At 38.5% G+C, this 25726-nt stretch overlaps 1 protein-coding gene across 2 annotated transcripts in view; it reads right to left on the bottom strand.

Annotated features, from left to right (window-relative positions):
• Window positions 1–25726, bottom strand: part of pde3a (phosphodiesterase 3A, cGMP-inhibited) — a 123599-nt gene that overhangs the window by 44079 nt on the left and 53794 nt on the right. For both annotated transcript variants that reach the window (XM_067427009.1, XM_067427008.1), the window contains exon 2: window positions 15336–15386. In XM_067427009.1, the coding sequence (XP_067283110.1) occupies window positions 15336–15386 (51 nt within the window). The remainder of the gene's footprint in view (window positions 1–15335; window positions 15387–25726) is intronic.

Here is a 25726-nt window from a genome sequence, read left to right on the forward strand (position 1 = left end):
ATCCATCCATCCATCCATCCATCCATCCATCCATCCATCCATCCATCCATCCATCCATCCATCCATCCATCCATCTTTTTTCCAAGTAAATATGAATCTAACACAATTGAAATATTTTATATATAACAGGAGAAAAATACATAGATTATACATAGAAAATAGATTAAGTATAATAATTCCAAATAATTTCAAAAATAAATAATGCTTTTTTTTCAGTGTATGAATGTGCAAGCATCTTAGCAAACTAGTATTGACTAATCTTTTATTTTTCATAATAAATTTGTGAAACTTTTATGTTAAGAATAAATTAAATCTGAATGGAGATAATCTGCTCCATCAACATCAGCAACATCTGTGAATTATCATCTTGTACTTTCTTGTATGAAACACACTTACAGGAAACCAAGATGAATGATACTGACAGCCGGGTCAGCCACGACGTGACGTGTGTGTTTGTTTACGTTTTCCCTCCATCAAAAACTCATTCAGCAGCTCATGTGCCAATGACAGCACAGTGCACGTGAGGCTGGCGGACGAGCTGTTGCCACGGCAACCAGTTCGCACTCAGTATAAAACACGCAAACACACACATATGTATTAAGTGCTCATCTTCATGTATCGGATTTTCTCGGGAACGCGCTCCTCACAGTGAGGTCAAAGGAAACTACCCTTGGTGAATAATGCACAATCCCTCAGTTGGATTACATAAAAGAAACATTAGAGCTGCTTTAAAACAGATCACGAGGGATAGATAATACTAGTAATTCAAACCTTTGCACACAGCAAAAAAGGAAGATTTCTGTTGCAACATCAAATAAACTTTCCCAATTTTTATCCAGGTTTGAGTCTTAAACTCATGCGGCCATTTTGAGCTTGAAGCTTTGGCACAATTACACAGACACTGTTCTGACTGCAGTCTGATCGTGACCAAATTTGGTACAGCATGTTCAGATTGGCATTCAACCTGTACAACTCCTGCACATCAACCATAACTAAAGACCAGGAAATCCAGTTATGTTTATCATTCTAAACAAACACACAACAGCATTAGAAAAGCATTGCACAGGCAGACAGGCATGGTCACACACACACAACAGCTGCATTCATAATGCGATTAAGGCAGTATTGTGATTAAGTACAAGCTCTTGTAAACAGAATTTTGTGATTATGTTATTATGATTATGCTCATGATTAGAGCAACCATAATGACAGTACTGCAGCTTTCTGCATACACTTCAATGCCAAAAAATGTATGCGCTTGTGCTATAGACAGATGATGCATTATGCAAATACATGGGATCGAAAACAGACTGAACAGAATATTAACATTTCTGGAGAGCTTAGGAAATTTTGCATTTGGGGCTTTATTCTCAATAAAAAGAACAGCAGCAAACAGGCCAATTGCATTTGTATTAGTGTGCTTTTAAAAACTGTAATGTAGAATAATATGCGTAAATGTGCTTACATTTTCATGATAATATGACTAATCATTTAATAATATAGTCATACATTATATATATATATATTGTTGGTTTGACTTAAAAAAGTAAGTAACCTGGTTGCCTTAAAATTTTGTGTTTATTTAAATTAAAAAATTGAGTTGATACAATGAAGGAAATTTGTTTAATAAATAGAAACTCAAAATATTTTTGTTTCTGAACCACATAAAAAAATTTGATAAATCATGAAAATAGCACAATTTGGCATGTTTCACTGCATCATCAGAAATAAAACACATACAAATACCCAATATGCTTACAAAATCTTTTAATAATATTTTAATAAAGGTTGTCGAATCTCAAAAAATGTTCATTGTATTAACTCAAAATTTTAATTTCAATGAACTCAAAATTTTATGGCAACCAGGTAACTTTTTTTCTAAATAATTTTTTACAGTGTATAAACATTTAAATAAAAAATATATTTAATATTAAAACAATAATAAATAAACTTTATATACATTACATATAATACATATTTACTATATATATATACATATATAAAATGTATAATATATAATAGTGTATATATACTGTAAATATTAAAATGATATAATACATGTAAATAATATTATAACTGTTAAATAATAATATGGGTATATGTGCTTACATTTTCATGATAATGTCAAATCATATAATAGTATATAGTTATACAATATTTATATAAAATTTATATATATATAAATATATTGGAAATGGAAATAAAATAAATTATATTTATTATTAATACAATGATAAATAAATAATGCGCTGAATGTGCTAATTTTATGATTATATATGTGTGTGTGTTAAATAAACGTATGTGCTTGTGCAATAGACAGATGATGCATTGTGCAAATAGATGGGTTTGAAAACACAAAATATTAACATTTCTGGAGAGCTTAGGAAATTTTGCATTTGAAGCAGGTAATAAAAAAGAGCAGCAACAGAAAAGGTAGCATCACACAGACTGTAAGTTCGTATGGCAGCGGTGTAGCTCACGCTCCCTCTGACTAAACGAGCCTGGAGTGAGGTTCGGTAATTAGCCACTGCGCTCTGGGCAAAGCAAGAGCACGGCTGGACTGACAAACTCAAACACACTGAGAGTTCGTGGGACAGACGAAGCATTCTGGGACTCCTCTCACATCTATCACTCAGGCTACACCTAGAACAACCAGGAGGATGTATGCTCAACGTTACGCTACATATCTCAGAATTAGCCACTGTTAGACTGAGAGAAGCAGATGGGACTTGGAACGAGAGCTTCTGCAAAACGTTGGGCTGTAAAACGACAGTATGTAAACAGAAACTGTCCGCCAGTGTGCATATTTGGGGAAAGAATGGCTGCTGGGTTCAGCTTTAACTGGCGGAAACAGGATGGCTCATGGCTTTATCAGCCGTGAAGAGTTGGCGCAGGTCAAGAATTATGAGTGTGGTGAACTATTAATGATTGCTGCATGTTGGATGAGAAGAAGAGGGCTGTGACCTCCCCTCCTGGAGCGGCGGGTCACGACCTCACGACCCACAGCAGGGGGCACGAAAGAGACCCTCTCAGGGAAAAAGCAGACCTTTCTCAGATTCAGTTGTTGTTTATCTGTTAGAGAATCTCGCGAAAACATGTCGAAGTCATATTCTACTGCCAAATCAAGATTTTTCTAAATAAATTTGACTAATATGGTTGTTATATCGTACCATATCATCCTTGAGATGGTTCTACACCTTCATTTAAGTCCAGCTGTGTTAGATTATACTGACTGGACTTGATTAGGAAAGCCACACACCTGTCTATATAAGACCTTACAGCTCACAGTACATGTCAGAGCAAATGAGAATCATGAGGTCAAAGGAACTGCCTGAAGAGCTCAGAGACAGAACTGTTGCAAGGCACAGATCTGGCCAAGGGTACAAAAACATTTCTGCTGCACTTAAGGTTCAGAGAACAGTGGCCTCCATAATCCTTAAATGGAAGACGTTTGACAACCAGAATCCTTCCTAGAGCTGGTTATCCAGCCAAACTGAGCTATCGGAGGAGAAGAGCCTTAGTGAGAGAGGTAAAGAAGAACCCAAAGATCACTGTGGATGAGCTCCAGAGATGCAGTCAGGAGATGGGAGAAAGTTATAGAAAGTCAACCATCACTGCAGCCCTCCACCAGTCGGGGCTTTATGGCAGAGTGGCCAGACGGAAGCCTCTCCTCAGTGCAAGACACATGAAAGTTTGCTAAAAAACACCTGAAAGACTCCAAGATGGTGAGAAATAAGATTCTCCGTCTAAGATTGAGACCAAGATAGAACTTTTTTGCCTTAATTCTAAGCGGTATGTCTGGAGAAAAATATCAGCTGTCCAATACAGTCCCAACAGTGAAGCATGGTGGTGGCAGCATCGTGCTGTGGGGGTGTTTTTCAGCTGCAGGGACAAGACGACTGGTTGCAATTGAGGGAAAGATGAATGCGGCCAAGTACAGGGATATCCTGGACGAAAACCTTCTCCAGAGTGCTCAAGACCTCAGACTGGACCGAAGGTTCACCTTCCACCAAGACAATGACCCTAAGCACACGGCTAAAATAATGAAGGAGTGGCTTCACAACAACTCCGTGACTGTTCTTGAATGGCCCAGCCAGAGCCCTGACTTAAACCCAATTGAGCATCTCTGGAGAGACCTGAAAATGGCAGTCCACCAACGTTTACCATCCAACCTGACAGATCTGGAGAGGGTCTGCAGGAGGAATGGCAGAGGATCCCCAAATCCAGGTGTGAAAAACTTAATGCATCTTTCCCAAAAAGACTCACGATCAAAAGGGGGGCTTCTACTAAACACTGAGCAAAGGGTCTGCATACTTAGGACCATGTGATATTTCAGTTTTTCTTTTTTAATACATTTTTTTAATAAAAAAAAATGTCAACAAGTCTTGATTTTTTGTCAATATGGGGTGCTGTGTGTACATTAATAAGAAAAATGATTCTAGCAAATGGCTGCAATATAACAAAGTTAAAAATTTAAGGGGGTCTTAAATACTTTCCGTACCCACTGTACATTTTATTTGTAAACACACTATAAGTGAAAAATAGTGATATATTCTATTTACACTATATAAAAGTAGCAGTTCTTTGCCATATAAATAGTAATTACATGTAATTTATCGTTTATTTTGACAGATGCAATGCATACTATTTGCACCTCAGTATTGTTGTACATTAACAGGATGCAATAATAGCAGTGTAAATTATAATTTTATTTAAATTATTAAATGGATGCCACGTTAATGGGACAATAACAGCTTTCCTTACACCTATCCCAAACCATACCCAATAAATGCTTTTATTATTATTAACCATTTCGTTAGGCACTTTATTTCCACATTCAGAACATTTTCTTAATTTTTATTGAAAATAAATGCCTTTCCGATGTGATTTGTGATTAGAAAAGAGTGAAGAGCAAGCTTTGCAAAAGGCGGATTCGAAGCCATCGCGACAAAACAGTGATCTGTTAGCCATGCATGTGCTTTACTGATTGCACTGAGGACGTTGAATTATTGACGTTTTTTTAAATCGGGTTTGGCACAGCCAGGCATTGTTAGGCGGAGCTAGTGTGAATAGCACTTGCCAACAAGGCACACAATTTGCACTTGGTGTGAATAGAAAATATTTTCATGTCAACGTGAGAACAAAAACAGAAAATGTAGGCTCTGTTTTTCATATTTCAGTGTTTTATCGTGAGGTGAAATGTGACCTGTGCATGTTCCTGACAGATTTTAAGACAGACACACTTCCTCTCCTCTCTTAGCATTACTGCGGTCTTCCACTAGGATCACACGCGGACTGTCGGGAAGTGTAAAAAGGCTGATTAAATATAGAACACACAGAAAGCGAGGTTAAGTGGACTGAGACGACATCGCTCCTTGCGTGGGAGTCTTTCAGCTCCTTCCTTTCATTACATTTTTTCCTCCTCACCCACTCCTCCCGTCTCAGTCCGTTATCAAAACAGCCTCCTCAGCGAGGAACATCAAGAGACGAGCTTGTCAAGCAAGTCTTCTCCAAGAAGATGCTCTGTGCAAACAAAGGGCCATAAAGCCAAACTCTGGCACATGTGTGTGTTTGTGTTTCATCAAGGACTAAAACAAGAGAGGTGTTTATGGGAAAGTTGCTCAAGCACTTTCGCTTTGAGAGCGGCTGACAGAACCCAGAGCCCGGCCCTAAAAAGCACACATTATCTTGCTCTTCAGCGCAACCTTTACGACATCCTGTGATAGCGAAATCTGCCCATTACCTGACTGAAATGGACTCTCTCCACGGCTAATGTCCTCGGATTAGTGTGATTGTGTCTGTGTGCTTATGTGTGTGTGTGTGTGTGTGTGTGTGTGTGTGTGTGTGTGTGTGTGCATAGGTGATATCAACAACAGATCCAGGGAACAAAATGAGGGTTGCTGGTGGAAACAGTATCGATCTGTCCTGGTCGTTGTGAACAGCGGTACAACACACCCAGGACAGCCAGGAGGGAAAGTCCTCTAATAGCGTCTCATTGATCACAGTGCACTAGGGCTTGTACACTAGACGACTCTTTAGATGCTGAGTCATGTTATTCTACGTGCGTATGCATTCAAAACACGGCGTCCGATGGGACGCGAATGTGCTTTAGCATAAAAGCGAAAGCGAGGGCTTTGATTCATGTGCAGGCACGTGTTTCTACCGGAGGAACACACACACACACACACACGAGACGGCGTCACACGAAGCCGCTCCTAAAGCAGATGCTTAAGCTCCATCCACGGGCATTACAGGTGCAGCGGGCATGAAAGAGGAACAGCCCTTTACTTTACACCACACCGGCCGAGATGCTTTCGGACTCATCGCCGTGACCGTCCCGTCAAAATACGACGGTGTGAACGAGGCCTTTGTGTTAGTTCACTCAAGGAACACAATCTGAACACAAACCATTGCATTGTGACATGAATATTAAAGGGATAGTTCACTTTAAAATGAAAATTCTGTCATCCTTTACTCAGCCTCAAGTTGTTTCAGAGCTGTATGAATTTCTTTCTTCAGCTGAACACAAGGGAAGATATTTTGAAGAATGTCAGTAACCAAACAGTTCACTGGAGCCATTGACTTCCATGGTAGGAAAATAAAATACTATGGAAGTCAATGACTCCAGTTAACTGATTGGTTACTGATATTCTTCAAAATATCTTCCCGTGTCACACACACACACACATGCCTTGTGCAATTTGAATCCACAACCAAGCCGGATCTTTAACCGCTAACCCCAGATCTCTGCACATAATGAGATACAGTCTTATGTATACAGTCTCTCCGGTGGAATGTATTCATGTTTTTGCATGGAAATGAGTTTCTTAGCATGAGGAGTGACACAAAACAAGCGTGACAAACTGTCGTAGCACACTGACTGTGTATCGCCATTTCTCTCGCCCCATGACGGCCAACGTGTCACAACAGCATCATAAAAATTACAGCACGACTAAATTGTGAATGAAGTGAGCTGCCCGAGGACCTCACAGCACAAGAATGTTAGTGGCTGATGTGGAAAGAGCTCTTAAAGCAGCATTTTAAAGGCTTCTTACTTCACTCCACAAAACTGAGTCCTTCACATCACATTGACACTTTCACCCATGTGCAGGAGCCAAGTGTTGTTTTAGACTTCCCTAGCTGGACTACAAACCCCGTCAATATTGTTGAAAAATGAGGTGGTTTTTATATGGGGTTACTTGAGATTCTTGGTGTGGCGTCCCACAAGCTCTTGTCTTGTGACTTCTGACTGCGGTGATGTTGGATGCAGACGTCTTTATTCCTGACTCAATGTACTGAGGGTAATGATCTGAATCCAATGAGCTTCCAGCTTTGAACCAAAATATTGTATTTGATCTTGTTCCATTTTTCTTCTCTCTATTCAAACGTTAAAAACATCACTTTGTCATCGAATACACACACTTAAAGCCGACCTGGCCGTTGTGTGAGGTGAGTTGGCTGGGACGGTGATCGAGAAGGCGGACTAGTGATTTACACAACCTCTGAGATTCCCCAACACACCACAAATCTCTGTCTCCACAAAGACACATGGCGTGATTCACAGGAAATACTGTATGACAGGAAAATACATCCAACTGATGCCTTAGAAAACAACGAGCCCCTGAGGATCCCTTTGGATTATGAGTGACGTCTGAGTAGGGATATTATCATGAACTAAAACCTTCAAATACATTTTTTTTAAATTTCAGCTATACAATTAAGTTGAATATATAAAATAACTAAAACTAATACTAAAAACTCAAACTAAATTGAAAAATATATATAAAAAAGACAATATATATATATATATATATATATATATATATATATATATATATATATATATATATATATATATTCAATATATATAAACACAACAAAACTCAAAAATTGAACAAACAATTTAAAAACAATATAGACATTAAAAAACAACTACAATTTTTTTTTTAAACTTTAAATAAAAAACCTTAAAATATATATATATATATAAAATAATATTAACAAGAACTATAATAGTATGTCAATTTTTTATTATTATTTGTAAAAAGTAAAAAAGTGCACTACCTGGGCAAAAGTTTGGACACATCTTATATAACAATATATATTAATATTTAATAATATTTTATATATATATATATATATATATATATATATATATATATATATATATATATATATATATATATATATATATATATATATATATATATATATATATAGTTTTTAATATAATAATTTATATTATAAAAAATATTTTATAGTATTATTATTTGATAGTATTCTTGACAAAAATATATTGTGCCTACAAGAAAGCTTTAACACAAAAAAAGTATATGTTTAATTTGATTACATTTTATCATTTCAACCCTCTATGCAAAACCCCACCAGTTTTTTTTGTGTTTTTTTTACCAAAGAAACATTTCAGCCAAAGGTATCTAAACGTTCCCCTTTCAGTGCACAGATGAGTATCAGCAGTAATAAAAACAATAGGGAGAATCTCTCACCTGGCCATGATAAGGGCAGAGCGGAGTGTGTCTGGTGGTGGCCCGCCTCCTCCTCATGATGCCAGTGTTGGGTAAAATCACAGATCAGTCCGTCGTGTCTTTAGTGGCCGGTGTGTGTGTGTGTGTGAAGTCCACACCTCCCTCATGCATTCTCAGCTGCGCCGCTGCGCCTCTGCCCCGGGCCGCGAGTGTGAGACACGGCACACAGGTGCTCCACACGCCACAGGAAGCATTTATATTGAAAATAACCTGTTGCTAAGTGACAGCCGGGCAAAGAGCGTTACCTCAGGGCCCACACAATAAATAGTTGTTTGGGCTAAATTGGTCAACAAAAATGCCTCCCCACAATCCCACTAATTCATACTTTGTTTGATGACACAGTGAGACTTAATCGTTTTTCTTCACTCACTCTATAAGGGGACAGTCACACTGACAGTGAATCTGCAGCGGCAGGGAAACCGGAAGACATTTCGTTTCAATAAAAGTTGAGGATATAATCTGAACTAGTCCAGTGCTGCATGTGATAAAACTGAAAAATGTTTATTTATGCAAATTAGCAATTATGTAATGTGGCAGCTACCAATGAGACGCAAAGACATGAAACCTGTATATGATAATTCACAAAAAATATACATATATATATATTATCTCCAAACTGAATGACAGAATGGGAAAGAAAGGTGATTTTAACAAATTTTGAGCATGGCATGGTTGTTGGTGCCAGACGGGCCGGTCTGAGTATTTCACAATCTGCTCAGTTACTGGGATTTTCACGCACAACCATTTCTAGGGTTTAAAATGAATGGTGTGAAAAGGGAAACACATCCAGTATGCAGCAGTCCTGTGGGCGAAATTGTCCTGTTGATGCTAGAGGTCAGAGGAGAATGGGCCGACTGATTCAAGCTGATAGAAGAGCAACTTTGACTGAAATAACCCCTCGTTACAACCCAGGTATGCGGCAAAGCATTTGCGAAGCCACAACACACACAACCTTGAGGCGGATGGGCTACAACAGCAGAAGACCCCACCGGGTACCACTCATCTCCAGTACAAATAGGAAAAAGAGGCTACAATTTGCACAATCTCAGCAAAATTGGACAGTTGAAGACTGGAAAAATGTTGCCTGGTCTGATGAGTCTCGGTTTCTGTTGAGACATTCAGATGGTAGAGTCAGGATTTGGCGTAAACAGAATGAGAGCATGGACCCATCATGCCTTGTTACCACTGTGTGGGTGGTGTGGGGGATGTTTTCTTGGCAGACTTTAGGCCCCTTAGTGCCAATTGGGCATCGTTTAAATGCCACGGCCTACCTGAGCATTGTTTCTGACCATGTCCTTCCCTTTAGGACCCCCATGTACCCATCCTCTGATGGCTACTTCCAGCAGGATAATGCACCATGTCACAAAGTTTGAATCTTTTCAAATTGGTTTCTTGAACATGACAATGAGTTCACTGTACTAAAATGGCCGCCACAGTCACCAGATCTCAACCCAATAGAGCATCTTTGGGATGTGGTGGAACGGGAGCTTCGTGCCCTGGATGTGCATCCCACAAATCTCCATCATAAATGCAGTCCATTTACCATCAACTGCAAGATGCTCTCCTATCAATATGGGCCAACATTTCTAAAGAAGGCTTTCAGCAGCTTGTTGAATCAATGGCACGTAGAATTAAAGCAGTTCTGAAGGCGAAAGGGGGTCAAACAGTATTAGTATGGTGTTCCTAATGATCCGTTAGGTGAGTGTGTATATATATATATATATATGTGTGTGTGTGTGTGTGTGTGTGTGTGTGTGTGTGTGTGTGTGTGTGTGTGTGTAATACTTATAAATATGTATAATTAATTAAAATATGATATAGAACGGTTCTGGTTATAGTTCTGGTTCTCGAATCTTCTCCCGCCATGCGATAGGCCTACTATAAGAACTACACTATTATATTCCTAATAATCCTTTAGGTGAGTGTATATATATAATTTTTTTTCTTCATATTTATTAAAAATAAAAATTAATTAATTATTGCATAATATTTATAAATATATATTACAACATATTGGATTGTATGCTGATACACTTTAACTCTAAAATCACTGCAGTATTTATTTACTGTACAATAATACGAATCGAATAATAATATAATATAATATAATATAATATAATATAATATAATATAATATAATATAATATAATATAATATAATATAATATAATATAATATAATATAATATTTTTTGATTAGGGTAAAACAAAACAGAACATGTTCTTTTGTGAGAAAAGTTTGTTCATGCAAGTGAGCATTGATGAAATGTGTCGGCTACTAATGAGTGTGAAGGTAGTTGAGCACTAACACCAACAATACATCCACTTGGGAAATCCAGTGCTCCCTGGGAAAGGTACAAGGAAGAGCACGGTCTCCTGAGGTGCGCACACACACACACACGCACACGCACGCTCACGCGCGCGCGCGCACACACACACACACACACACACACACACACACACACACACACACACACACACACACACACACACACACACACACACACACACACACACACACACACACACACACACACACACACACACACACACACACACACACTTCTTCACTTTCTCTATTCTCATCAATGGTCACAAGTTCAAATATCAGCCGTGTTTGCACTACTCCACACCTTTATAAGGTACTGGAACCTGGAGATGGCTGCTTTCCACAGATCAATACGAGGAAAACAGGCAGAAATCATGCACACGAATGGCTGCACTTTGAAAGCTTGTGGGTGAACGAGAACTTTGAAGTGCTAATCAGTGTTTCATGCAACAAATATGATACAGAGACAAGAGAAAACCACGTCCCTTAATTGACAAATGATAAAACCACTCAGTAATTAGAAAAGAGAGCAAGCTAGCTAACACACACACACACACACACAAATCTGAACACCATGTGTCCCTGAATATGGCTGTGAAGCAGAAAGAGCAGCATCGATCCTCAGGGGGAGGATATCCTTCTGATAAGACGGCTTAGACACTGAACACACACACACACACACACACACACACACACACACACACACACACACACACACACACACACACACACACACACACACACACACACACACACCTCCCACTATTCATTTCCCACTAAGCCCTGAATTGCAGACATTAATAGTTATTCAAGCTTGATTGTTTTGTACCAAAATGTATGTAAAGGAAATATTGCATTCTCAGAGTTTCCACAATGTATAAATTTAAGTCGTTTACAGTCACCTGAAAAACCCAAAAATTGTTTTTAATTTTTTTAATTATTATTATTTTTTTTAAATTTATACCCAAAAATTGGCAATTCTTATTTTTTATGGAATATTACACAATTAATTTAAAATAATTTATCCGTGCACATCATTGTTGTTTTTTTATTCACATGTATTGTAATCTTCAATCAGCAGCATTTATTTTCTTCTCTGATGTTGTGGGCGGGGCAACCTGTCACTCACATGAGATCAGCCAATAGCAAACCACAGCCATCCAATCAATTCCCCACGGACAAAATCAAGTCCCGCCCTACATTTGTTCTCGTTCCAGAAGCCGTTTCACTCGGCTATGCATCACAATAGGGAAGAAAAGATGATAGCTACTTCCCCTTCATGCCGACATTTAGGTCAGCTACTACCATAGACGTCACCCATAGGATTCTGAAGAGCAGCTCTGAAGCGTAAAGCAGAGACGAGCAGGCCATTGCCATCTTGCCAACGCGTCATCGTGCATCATGCTCGAATAATAGAAAATGGGCAAAGAGGCGGGACGTGGGCGGAGCTGAGGTGAGGTGACGAGATGATAAACAGACAGCGGATAAATGGCTATCCGCCTGTCACTCAAAGTGGCCACGCCCTTAATTATGCAGAACTTTATGGCTTTATATAATGTAAACTAATGAGTTATAAAAACATTCACCCCCCCCCCCCCCACAGTTGTCATGAAGGGCAAAATTCGCCGTATAGACAAAAAACACACTTTGTACCAGGCTGTAAATATGTTTTTTTCTGCTGTAAAGTTTTTAACTGAATTTTTACATAAGGCTTAAATGAGATTCTGCTCCTTCTGGAGCCTGTACCCAGTGGACAGTCGAGGAATTGCACTTTAAGTTACTTCCGTAATGGCTTCAACAGAAACTGGGCGAGGTTGCCACTCAACATCACAGTCTGTTAGCCCCTCCCCCTCCACATCAGAGTATGTTAGCCCCTCCCCCTCAACATCAGAATCTGTTGGCCCCTCCCCCTACACATCAGAGTATGTTAGCCCCTCCTCCTAAACATCAGCATCTGTTAGCCCCTCCCCCTTAACATCAGAGTCTGTTGGCCCCTCCCCCTCCACATCAGAGTATGTTAGCTCCTCCTGCTAAACATAAGTATCTGTTAGCCCCTCCCCCAAACATTAGCATATGTTGGTGCCTCCCCCTCAACATCAGCATATGTTGGCCCCTCCCCCAAACATCAGCATCTGTTGGCCCCTCAACATCAGCATATTTTAGCCCCTCCCCCAAACATCAGCATCTGTTGGCCCCTCCCCCTCAACATCAGCATATGTTAGCCCTTCCCCCAAACATTAGTATTGTTAGCCCCTCCCCCTCCACCATATAAGAAAAAGCTTTGACAGTCGAGTGCATGAAGTGTCCAACATTCCACACTTGTTTTTTTTCTTCAGTTAATTAAGTGCATTACTCAGGTATTTAAAGAGCACTTTTTAATTTTTTTAAATTTCAGTGTGAATAAACTATTTATACTTCATGTTCTATAATATATATAGCACTATTTATACTACAAAACAGCGCATAAGTACAAGAATGGGGACGCATCCCTAGTCTTTCTCTCACACACATACAAAAATTGCAAATCACTCACAAAAACAACGATTACACACACAAACGTTCTTTCCTCATGTGGATTGTTCCTGCTATCAGCTCACATCCTTACGGTTGTCTCAAGGCCCAGTGCATTGTGGGAGGCGCCCTCACAGGCCCAGCATGCTCTGACAGCTCTATTGTAAAACACGGTGACTGACAGCTGTTTTCTAAGGTCATGTTCATCTCGTGCGGTGCACGCTCATGTAAGCCCTGATGTGTATTATTCTTTAACTTATGTCTCTGTCAGCACTGTAATAGCTTTAACTCGTATCCGGCTGTCTAGCTTTACCACAGCAGCTTTTGATACAAATCCCCTCGCGGAAACGGCAGACCTGTGTTAACACACGACCCCGGATAAAATCACTGTCCTTCTGACGGGCTGCACCGCGAGGCCACGACGCCAAAGTCTCGAGTGACCAGCCGGCAGGAAAAAAGACTTTCCTTTCTGTCAGAGGCAAAGGCATAAATAGGTGGAGGTTAGACTGCTGGGAATGAATGATGCACCAAGGGACAAACGCAGGGGTATAGAGTACAGAAACACGTCAGTAAAGACGTCAACACTACTCCCTGCTCTCACCCAGCCATGAAGAGAACTAGATAAAATGTGCAAACACATTAGCATATGTGCACACACACACACACACACACACACACACACACACACACACACACACACACACACACACACACACACACACACACACACACACACACACACACACACACACACACACACACACACACACACACACACACACACACACACACACACACACGCTGGGGAGTTCACATTCAGTAAATCTAAAACACACACACCCTCATCCAAAATAATCATTCTGGGTCATATGTCATCAAACGTGTCAATCTATTGGATAAATTATTATACAATTTGTAACACCAACATTAAAAACAAAACATTGTTTTTGTTTCTATGACATTCACAAGACGCCATATGCAGATCCATAATACTTAGATGTACCTTTAGATGTAGTTCTTGAACATCATCCACCAGGACGGGACATAAGTTAGGTGGGAAAACATATTTTAGAGGGAAAGCATGCTGCTTAAAGTTGGATGCACTTCTTTAAATTGCAACCATATTAATACAAAGTTGCAAAGTTCAAAAGGAACGGCATAACAGGACAGACTCTCTTCTCTTCTAGTCCAGTGTGATGGCGTCACTGATGATGTTCAAAAGACCTCATATCCCGGTTACAACCAGGAGGTCAGATAGGGGTCACCACCTCTCATATCCATTTACACTGCAGTCATAATGATTAATCAGAGCAACAAAACAAACAACTCACAGCTCATATTGCACCACACAATCAAAAGATTAGAGCTGATATTTTGCATAAAGAACTATTTTGGCCTTGACATCATTTTCATGACAATTCAAATCAATCCAATTTGAATTACCGTAATGCACAAAAAGGTGATTTTTCTGTATTACGGTATTGATAATTAGAACTTTTGAATTTTGCAACTTTGTAATACTAGGCTTGCAGTTTAATAAAGACTTTAAGCAACATGCTTTCCCACTAAAATGTTTTCACACCAAAATAATCACTTTTTAAAATTTTTAAATTCCAATAATTTTCAGTGATTCTAATCAGATTCTCATTATTCAAGTACAATATTTTTTAAACTATAATAAACTATTATTTTGTATTAACTTAAATGAGTGCACCTAAAAGGGAGTTCAACAAATATCACTATGATAAATAAATAACTTTTCAAAAATAAGGCAAATAAAACCTTAATGACTCTAAAACAGGTCTTTAAGTAAAAAAATATTTTCAATTTATCTGATTTTGGGGTGAAATGTTCTTTCAGGTTTCATCAGGTTCAGATTCATCAGCTCTTTTTCACCCACCCACCCACCCACACACACACATACACACACACACAAACACACACACACACTGACCTGAGATCCTCGGGCGCCTCTTTTGTGGTCCCATTCTTGCTGTGGGAGCATCTGTGGACAGACACACAGGATGTTTTGAATCACACACACAGAACGGTGCAGCACATATTCCATTCACCATTCACTATTCAGCATCTAGTGAGGCTACACGCTCTACCTCGCTCATTAAAAATACAGCACACACACACACAGAGAGAGAGAGAGAGCGAGAGAGAGAGCGAGAGAGAGAGAGAGAGAGAGAGAGAGAGAGAGAGAGAGAGAGAGAGAGAGAGAGAGAGAGAGAGAGAGATCAGGGCCTCCAGGGATGTCTCTCTCTCTCTCTCTCTCTCTCTCTCTCTCTCTTTCTGTCTCTCTCTCCCCCCTCCCTCTCGCACACTTTCCATTTTGTTCAGTGACACACGCTCATAATTCAATTTCACAGTCAGGCTGCCTTTACTCGCCGCTCTTCACCGCTTAACAGCTTCTCAAAGGCTGTAAACTTTACACACTCTAATTAACAGACAGTAGGAGGTTCCCGCAGGCGGCAAAAAACAGGCCTCGTTGGCTCGAGTCGCACAAAAAAATGTGTCGCCCACAATTGAATAGCACCCTTTTCGAGAAACACCAGAGGACGAAAAGCCGGGGAGCGCGGGGACGCCCTTTCAACCCCGCCGAAATAGCCTCAGGACTCAAGCCTGGGAAACTAGACTTTTATAAATATAATGCAGCTATTTGGATGAATATTTTCCTTTGGTTTGAAGGGAGAGAAAGCCAAACAAATGGCATTCTGGCTGGGTTTATTGTATACAGCGAGACAGGCTGTAAATCAGGGTACTTGCTTCGGCCACCCTCAATCCCGTCAGCTCCCTGGTACACGATGTGACCTGGCACTGCATGTAAACACCACGGAAATAACACAACTACAGGAGTATTTACAGCTGGAGCACGTCTAATAAATCTAAATATACTTTCAGGAGTTGGGCAAAACGGTCATGGAAAACTCAAAAATATTTTGATACATGTATAATCTGTCAGCAAAGGAGTATATAATGCAGTTCCTATTATGCTTTTTTGGATATTACTTGCCATGTCGTGTGTAATAGAGCTGTTTGTGAATGTATAAGGTCTGCAAAGTTTCAAAGATTAAATTGCAGGTAAATTATACAGGTAAAAAGAGTTATTGACTCCTAAAAGAAAGAACTGGTTCTGAAACGAGTCGTCAGTAATTCCAGTCTTCCTGTTCAAAGGTTAGTAACAAATTTTTGTAGCAAGGTTTGTAAGACATTTGCATAAAGCCTGTCTTTGGTTTTCATTGGCTGCTGGTGAATAGCATCTACTTTGACCCTCAAACACTGTAGTTAGCTGAGACTGGAGTTTGGTTCAGGTTGTTCATGTGGAGAAGACACAGTTTTCCGTGCTGAGGAAAATCCAGAACTGAAATTCATGTGTTGTGTTTCTGGCCCGAGCTGTAAGTGGTAGATCAATCACAACAGACTGGGCCATCTGACCAATCAGAGCAGAGAAGATCAATCACAACAGACTGGGCCATCTGACCAATCAGAGCAGAGAAGATCAATCACACTGACTGGGCCATCTGACCAATCAGATCAGAGTAGATCAATCACAACAGACTGGGCCATCTGACCAATCAGAGCAGAGTAGACCAATCACAACAGACTGGGCCATCTGACCAATCAGAGCAGAGAAGATCAATCACAACAGACTGGGCCATCTGACCAATCAGAGCAGAGTAGACCAATCACAACAGACTGGGTCATCTGACCAATCAGATCAGAGTAGACCAATCACAACAGACTGAGCCATCTGACCAATCAGATCAGAGTAGACCAATCACAACAGACTGGGCCATCTGACCAATCAGATCAGAGTAGATCAATCACAACAGACTGGGCCATCTGACCAATCAGAGCAGAGTAGGCTCTCGGAAAGGCGGGGTTTAGAGAGTAAACGTATTGTAGGAGACCAGTAAAAAAAAAAAAATCTTTAAACAAAACTTTAAAAAAAGACTTTCTTCTTGGCACAAATTAAGTAAATACAATGATATGTAACTATGACAATAATTCATAACCATAATACCGGCACTGCACTTTTCTGTCTTTCACATAACAGCCTGATATTATGACAGGCTGACAATGGTTCTGCCGTTAACTCGGTGTCAATCAGAGGAGTCTCGGCCGGGCCGCTGCGGGTTATATAATGTTACGTAAAGGCTGTTTGGCCGAGGGTCAAGCCGTGTCCTCAGCTGAGGTTTTGGGAAACCAACGGCTGTCATTCATGACAATGTCATCATGAATTCATTCATTACTGAGATCATTTGCTAGTCCTCTCACAGCCTCTTAAGAGCGCAATCCTGTTTCTATTCATACATAAATAATAAAGATGATTCACAAACAATCTGCTCCTTTAGGCAAGAAAAACCAAATACAAGGCTGTATAATGAAACCATAAGACACATATGAACAATTATCTTAAAGGCCCACTGAAATCAAAAGGGCGTTTTTTAGCTTTTAGTATGACTGTGTTAGCCTTAAAGTTATGAATAAGCTGGTGTGTGTTCCAACACAATGACAAAATTCACATTTAGGAGATCTAACCATTCAAAACGTACAGTCTCTCACTTCTGTTAAAACGTATTACAGATTTTGATGACGTCATCGCAGACTTCACCTTCTCCTCAAATCTTCTGTCCAATCAAATGCTCTCTAAAATCTGAAGCCCCGCCCCCTACGCTGCTGAAGTTGCGGCTGAAATTGGTCAGTTTTTAACACATTTACTCATTTCTACATGGTGAACGGCACATAGCGCACTATATATGTGATAGGAAACCATTCAGTGTAAATATGCTTTCATTTGAGGCGAATGAAGTCGGTTTTCACGTTAGTTTCACGCACAGCAGTGGAGCGCACGCACACACACAACCACACACACATCAACGGCTCTGGTCTAAAGTTAGACTACAGACACGAGAGCGCAAAGCGGATTATACACTCTAAAAAATGCTGGACTAAAAACAGCCCAAGTTGGGTTGAAAATGGACTAACCCAGCTATTGTGTTGTCCTAAGCAACATTTAACCCAACCGCTGGGTTAAAACAACTCAACCGTTGGGTTAAAACAACCAAAATGCTGGGTTACTCCAATTTCAACCCAACTTGGGTTGTTTTTAGCAAGTCTGCGGAGACAAACAAACATATAGACCCATTTGAATTCTGCATGATAAAACAGTTAGAGGAAACTGGCTAGTCTGGCTTCACCAAACAGTTAGAAAGGCTCTTGTTAAACTGTATATTAACGAAACGCTATTGGCTGTTTCAAAAAAGGGGAGGGGCTGATAACAGCTGGGATCAGTGTTGCCAAGTCCGTGGTTTTCCCGCGGAATTGGGCTACTTTAACACCGTTGCCGCGGTCTGTTTTTCCATGTCCGCGGGTTGAAGTGACACCAATTATGTTATATTTAGCGCCGGAAATGCTCATCTTAGCAGGGAACCCTGGCAAAAAAACATATATTTTACACCCCGGAATGCATTTTTTTGACCAAGAAACTCCTAAAAAAGCGGTTGGGCTTGTTTTGAGTTGCAATTGGGCGGGTTTTGTTGTGAAAACCTGGCAACCTGGGAGCCGTTTCAGGGGAAATTACGTCAACACATTGAATAATGCGGCGCGTTTCAGGGTACTTTAGTGGGCCTTTAAGAGTGTATCCGTTTTTTATTTTTATTCTAATCAAACCATTTGAACAAACTGATTCTCTAAAATGAACTTCCCAGCAGATATCAACCTTTTTCCTTCAGTTATGACCAGTGTTGGGTGTAACTAGCTACTAAGTAATTAGTTACTGTAATTTAATTAATTTTCCCTTGAAAAAGTAAAGTAAGGGATTACTCTTATTTTTTCTGTAGTTACTTCTGATGTAATTGAACTAAATACTAAATATAATTATACATAATTCAATAGTGGAATTAACATCAAAATTTAAAGTCTAACTTTAAAATACATGTTTTTATGTATCCTTCTCACATTTGTAATACTCTGGTCAGTTAAGAGTAATTTATGTAGTTTTATATTATGTATTTAAATGAAATAAAAGTACCGTGTCTATCCTTGAATTGCTTAACTCGAGGTTGATATAGGATTTAGAAAGTAATTAAAAAGTAATTAGTAATAAGTAATTAAATACTTTCTGAAGAGAGTAATTTGTACAGTAATCTAATTACACTATTGAAGATGTAATTAGTAACTAGTAATTAATTACTTTTTTAGAGTAACTTACCCAACACTGGTTATGACCAAAATTAAATCAGAAAATAAGACAAGCATCAGTGAGTCGTTTTACGACAGGACAGGCGTCGGTGCTGCCAGAACACCTTGAGCACAGAAAACGTCCCACTAGGACACAACACATTTTCAGCCGACTTCCCGAAAGAAACACTTCTTTGAAAAGTCAACATTGCGCAGACAAAACTTCCAGGTTTTCCAAACCCTGCCAGGCTTTCTGCTCTGGGGTTTATTTCAGCGAAACGGCTATATTAATAACAGAGCCTGACGCAGATCCACCCTCATCTACCGCTGTTAAAATCATTAAACTATTCATAAAACACATGAGAATGGGCAGAGGAGAGATTTTCCGAGGTATTTCAAAGGCTTTCCGTCTGACCGCAGCCAGCGCCGTCACTCACTCTTTGGGCCTTTATTTACAGATAATTGAACTATTACTGTACTTGCCCTCCATTTTAAAGCAAGAGAAAGATATCTGCCAACACAAAACAGCACCTAAAATTGCATCTTCACAAATATTTATCTTCCCTGATACAAAAGCGGCGCTCGCTAGAAAGGGTCTCTCGAGGGAGCGACACTAACGGGCCGTGTTAATGAGATTTCTCTTTATTCAGACGTCATCGTAGCGAGGACAGACAATAATCTGCCATTAATAACCGAGCTCTCCATTTTCTGAGCGAAAGGGTTGAATGGAGGAGAACTAGTCGTGACAGAATGGCGCAGCTCTCAGAGGACTAAGTGACAGATGAGGCAATCCTCATAATAAGGCGCATGATGCAGCAGCGCTTTAATATTGCATGAACGAGCTGCAGCCGGCAGTCCCGCTAGCAGCAAAGGCTCGCTCGTCCCGCTGTCTCTCTCGCACTGTTTCTCCATCTCTTTAGTTATGTTTACAACGACCCTGCTATACACTCTTTCTGCAGTATGCATACTGTGCACAGTGTGTGTGTGTGTGGGTGTGTGTGTACTTTCGTTATGAATGGAATACCCAATCACTTACTAAAAATCGCCAAAATGTGCTGCATGCTAGTAAAGCACTGCATGGGACTGCATTATTATTATTATTTTTTTGGCAAAATAATTATTTTTAATTCTACTTTTAGTTAAAAATATCTAACCCAAAATAACTCAAAATAACAACAACATATTTTACGTAAAATATTGAATAATGATATAATATTAGGCTACTGCTACTACTACTAATAACTGCCTTAAAAAAATAATAATAATAAAAATTATTATTTATATAATGATATTAAATATGAATTATAGTTAAAGAATGATATTTTTATTATTTTAATAAAAATTATTGTTATTATTTTAAATATAAAGTAAGGACTCTAAAGTATTTGTATTGCCCTTTTCATTCCAATGGATTAAAGATGACCACAAATAGACGTAAAATAAATCAAAATAAAAAAAAGCTATATATAACATTACATATTATTATTATTAAATATTGTTATTGCTCAAATGATTATTTGTAATTATACATTTTGTTAGAAATAACCATAAACAGTTTATACAATTATATTAAATATGAATCATAGTTAATATTTATTATTACTATTATTATACGAAATAAAAACAAATGACTCTAAAGTATATTTAAGTTATTAGGTTATTGACTTTTTTTTATTTTAACTGAATTAAAACAACCATAAATAGACCTAAAAACTAAATAAAATCTATATTCAAAATTACATTACTATTAGGCCTATTATTATATATGATTTAATACAATAGTTTTAAATATATTATGTTATTAATATATTATGCTAAATTTGAATAAAAGTAGCCATAAATTTAAATATTTGAATGAAATAGATTGAAAATAACTCAAAATAAAACATAATACATAAAAAAATATAAAACTGATTAAATATATAAATAAAATTATGTGTGTGTGTGTGTGTGTGTGTGTGTGTGTGTGTGTGTTTATAATGACATAAAATTAAATATTTAACACTAAAAAAAAGTTATTTAAAAAAAATTAACCCTAACTGGACACTTTTAAAACGTTGATATGACAACCAAGTACATACCTGTCAACACTCCCGTTTTTGCCGGGAGTCTCCCGTCTTTCACACCCATCTCCCGCCCCCCTACCGTTTTGTAACATTCGTAGAAACCATGGTAGAAACGAGAGAAGACTCCACTGGTAAATATTTATTTTCTGTAATCCCCTGACTGTTACATTATATGATCACGAGTTTATTCATGCAAATGCTTTTAAACCATTTAAGAGCGACAAGACAAAGAGAATGTGCTGAAAAACTCACACAACGCCCAGATTCAAGTTCTATTTCGCGCTTTAACAAACAATAGCACACACAATTATGCCAATATACCAATTTTGTTAAGTTTCTTCGTAAGAGCAGCCTTAAAAAGTTAAATAACATCTTAAATGAGTTTAAAGAGGTGTGAGAAAGGCTACGCATCGTGTGCGACAGCGAAAGATCTTTTAAAGTGACAGTAACCACTTATAATGACAATGTAAAGAACAAAAGTAATTGCTCACTAAATATGCTCTGCTCTTGACTTAATAACTTTAGTACCTTTAATACAGATTAATCTATATATAATTCATAATGTATGTAGTGCAAACTGATAACATGTATTTTTCCTACTTGTTAACTTCTTGAGCACTGGCACAAATTAAATGTGAGGATTTTTTTTTTTATTCAATTAAATTAAAAGTAATGTTTTTTGAAGCTTAATAAATGTTATGTGTTATTTCTTTTAAGTGTGAATTAAATATAATTTCATAGAGACATCAGAAGCTGTATTACTATCAGTGATACTGGCCTAAAAAGATAAAAAGGTTCCAATAAACACATTTTTTGTTGTTTCTACATTAATTTGGAGCTAATATACATATTATATATGTTTTAATGGCAATTAATTAAGATGAATCACAGAAACAAAATATCAATATAGTTCATTAAAAAACGAAGAAACGTATTTATATAAAAAAATATGTATTAATTTTAGATTTTAAAACATAGATTTTAAAACATGACCCCCCCCCCCCAGCATGCTACTACTATTTAGAAACAAACAAACAAACAAACAAAAAACATTACAAACTGTTTCACATACTCCTTTTCTAAAACCGCAGGATGCAGTAAACATTATACACTGGTATTCCATTCTGGAGTTTTTTGGCCAATCCTGCCGGGTCACATGACCTCCCTCAGCTGCAGCAGCCGAAAGCAGGACTTGAGCCGCATCTCTCAGCCATTACGCCGCTAATGCGCTTTTAATAATGTAGAGACTGTGGGTGAGCTGGAAATCACACAGCACTGATGCAGCCCAGCACTGCACTCGCTTATTTCACAATGATTCATTCATATCCAGCGTCCTGCGCATTCACGGCTTACTCCACACACACACACACTTGTGTTCTCCATCGCTTCATTTGAATACATATAAGTGAGCCATGAGATGAGAATGATTATATGGGGGTAAAAGCTTTATTTGTGCATCTGCAAATGTCTGTTTGTGTGCAGAGACTGTAAAGAGAATAATGAAAATTGAATAATACCCTCCAACCTTTCCAGGCTCTCACGTCTCGCATGTCATATCAGGCTAGATTAAGTAGCAACAAATAACTCTCACTATTTAATAAGGCTGGACTTTTGGACGAGACGAGAATGCCGCTCTCTTGTCCTGCCCATTTAAATGACTTTATTTACTGCTGTTCTTTTTGATGGCCTGCAGGGGGCGCCGCGAACTGAGTCCTAATGGTGCCAGAGCAGTGATAATGTGAGAGGAGTTACCGTGGAACATGGAGAGAAAAACACTGCTGAGCTGCCAAAACACTTTAAAAGGAAAACAGAGAACGGAAGGTGACATGCAGTATAGATATAAGACCCTTCTCACATCTGAATATATCTGAATATGATATATAATATAAAAAAATATTTGGTCAGAAATTGCTAGTGAATTTCACAAATCATCCCTACAATAAAACGGCAAGCTACGTGTGCAGTAAAAAATATTTCAGTAAAATATATATACACTCCTAAATCAAGATACATTTACTTAGGCTTGCTCACTGAGACAATTTGGCAAACTTAAGTTACATTATGCATTCAGGGGTCCTAAAATGCCTCTTTTCACAAGATGTAAAACAAGTCTCTGATGTCCCCAGAGTGTATATGTGAAGTTTTAGCTAAATATACCCCACAGTACATTTTTTTATAGCATGTTAAGGTGAGCAAAATCGTGCTGCTGTTGTTGTGTGTGTCCCTTTAAATGCAAATGAGCTGCTGTTTCCGGCCCCCTTTCTAGAAGAGGGCGGAGCTTCAAGAGCCCAGAATACCTGACGCAGACACACACTAAACATTTCAGAAATTGCTCAGCCTTTTATGCTCAAACCGGAGTCGGACCATGATGGAGAGACTCAAGAAGAAGTGACGACATGTAGAATGAGACAGGACGTTTCTGAAGGGTTAGTTGATGAACAGAGTGGAAACTGTTGTAAGATGCACAGCGCCAGAGAATATATGCATGAAGATAGAACAGGTAGTTTAGTTTAATTACAGTTATAACTTATGTTGTCATGTTGCTTTTATGACTTGCCATTGCATTTATGTTTTGTAGTGTATTGAAATAAATACAGCTTGAGCAGACTCACAAATGTGCTCAACTACAACAACCTTTCCTCTTCTCAACATGGCCTCAACACCTTTGTTGTTGCAGGGGGCGGGGTTTATGTCAATTTTAGGCTTAGTGATGTCACTAACCCATGAAAAAGTTTGTTGTAGTTCCTACCAGTTGTTTGTTGTAGTCCTTTAAAAGAAAATCTCCCTTTGAACTTTCACCGTTGTAACTTTTTTTTTAGATGTTGTTTATGAACAGCAACATTACACACTAACCAAAGTTTAAAAAATTAAAATCATAATCAACCACCCCTTTAAAACAATAACAAATATCTAAACATGCGGTCAGAAAAATAAAGTTTGTTTTCTGTTTCAATTAGATTCAATTTTTAGACCCCACTGGCATATTATTTTTACTTCTCTTAAGTATATACTGTGTAAGAAAATCATTTTCTTGCAGTGCAGTGAATTAAACATGACATTTTGAAGTAGAAAGAATAGCATGATCCTAGTAAAATAGTATTTTCTTTCATGTTTAATTCTAGTGTAATACTAGTGCCACAAACTTGTTGTAATATCATAATCTGATAAATAAAGCCTGACATGCAATCAGAAAATATGTAAAGGATGGGCGTTTTTGATTTTATGATGACTTTCATGATTCTGAAATCAAATTGAACACAGCAGAGAGGCATTTAATTAATAAAGATGAATCTTAAAGCAATCTTAAAGCAATCTTAAAGCCGATGTTAAATTCCCATTATTATGACATTGAGCAAACACAATGGCATCCGTCACTTTGGTTGGTTTGATCTGCTCGGTTGAGAAACACCATAAATATTTGTTTAAAGATGACAGCAACTGACAAAAGCCCATACGAGCGATACGGATGCGGTCATACGGTGAGATAATGACTTTTCAGTGTCTGTTCTAGGTCACTGGGCCTGACTGGCGGTGGACATCCCTGTGCGCTTGTGAAAAGTTATCCCTGTCAGCTACGGTCCATTCTGTCCACACTAATATATCCTCGTCGAAAGACAAAAACAAGAGCGCTGGACAGGAAATGCTTGGCCTCCCCTGAGACCTCAACCTCTGACCGGACTCAGATCCAGTCCCTGAGGTTTGGTGGAGGGGGGTGTTGGGGAACGGGCCAGAAGACCCTGGAGAAGGAGTTTTAGGTTTCCAGGAACAGAGAGACAGAAGCACTGTCCAGACAAACCTTCATACTGCCATTAAAATACTGGAGCTACGATCTTTAAGAGCACCACGGTCAGAGATAGAACAATAGATAGATAGAACGATAGAACGATAGAACGATAGATAGATAGAACGATAGATAGAACGATAGATAGAACGATAGATAGATAGATAGAACGATAGAATGATAGATAGAACGATAGAATGATAGATAGAACGATAGATAGATAGAACGATAGAAAGATAGAACGATAGATAGATAGATAGAACGATAGAATGATAGATAGAACGATAGATAGATAGATAGATAGATAGA

This window comes from Pseudorasbora parva, chromosome 20, assembly GCF_024679245.1.
Source record: "Pseudorasbora parva isolate DD20220531a chromosome 20, ASM2467924v1, whole genome shotgun sequence".
In the NCBI taxonomy this organism is placed as follows: domain Eukaryota; kingdom Metazoa; phylum Chordata; class Actinopteri; order Cypriniformes; family Gobionidae; genus Pseudorasbora; species Pseudorasbora parva.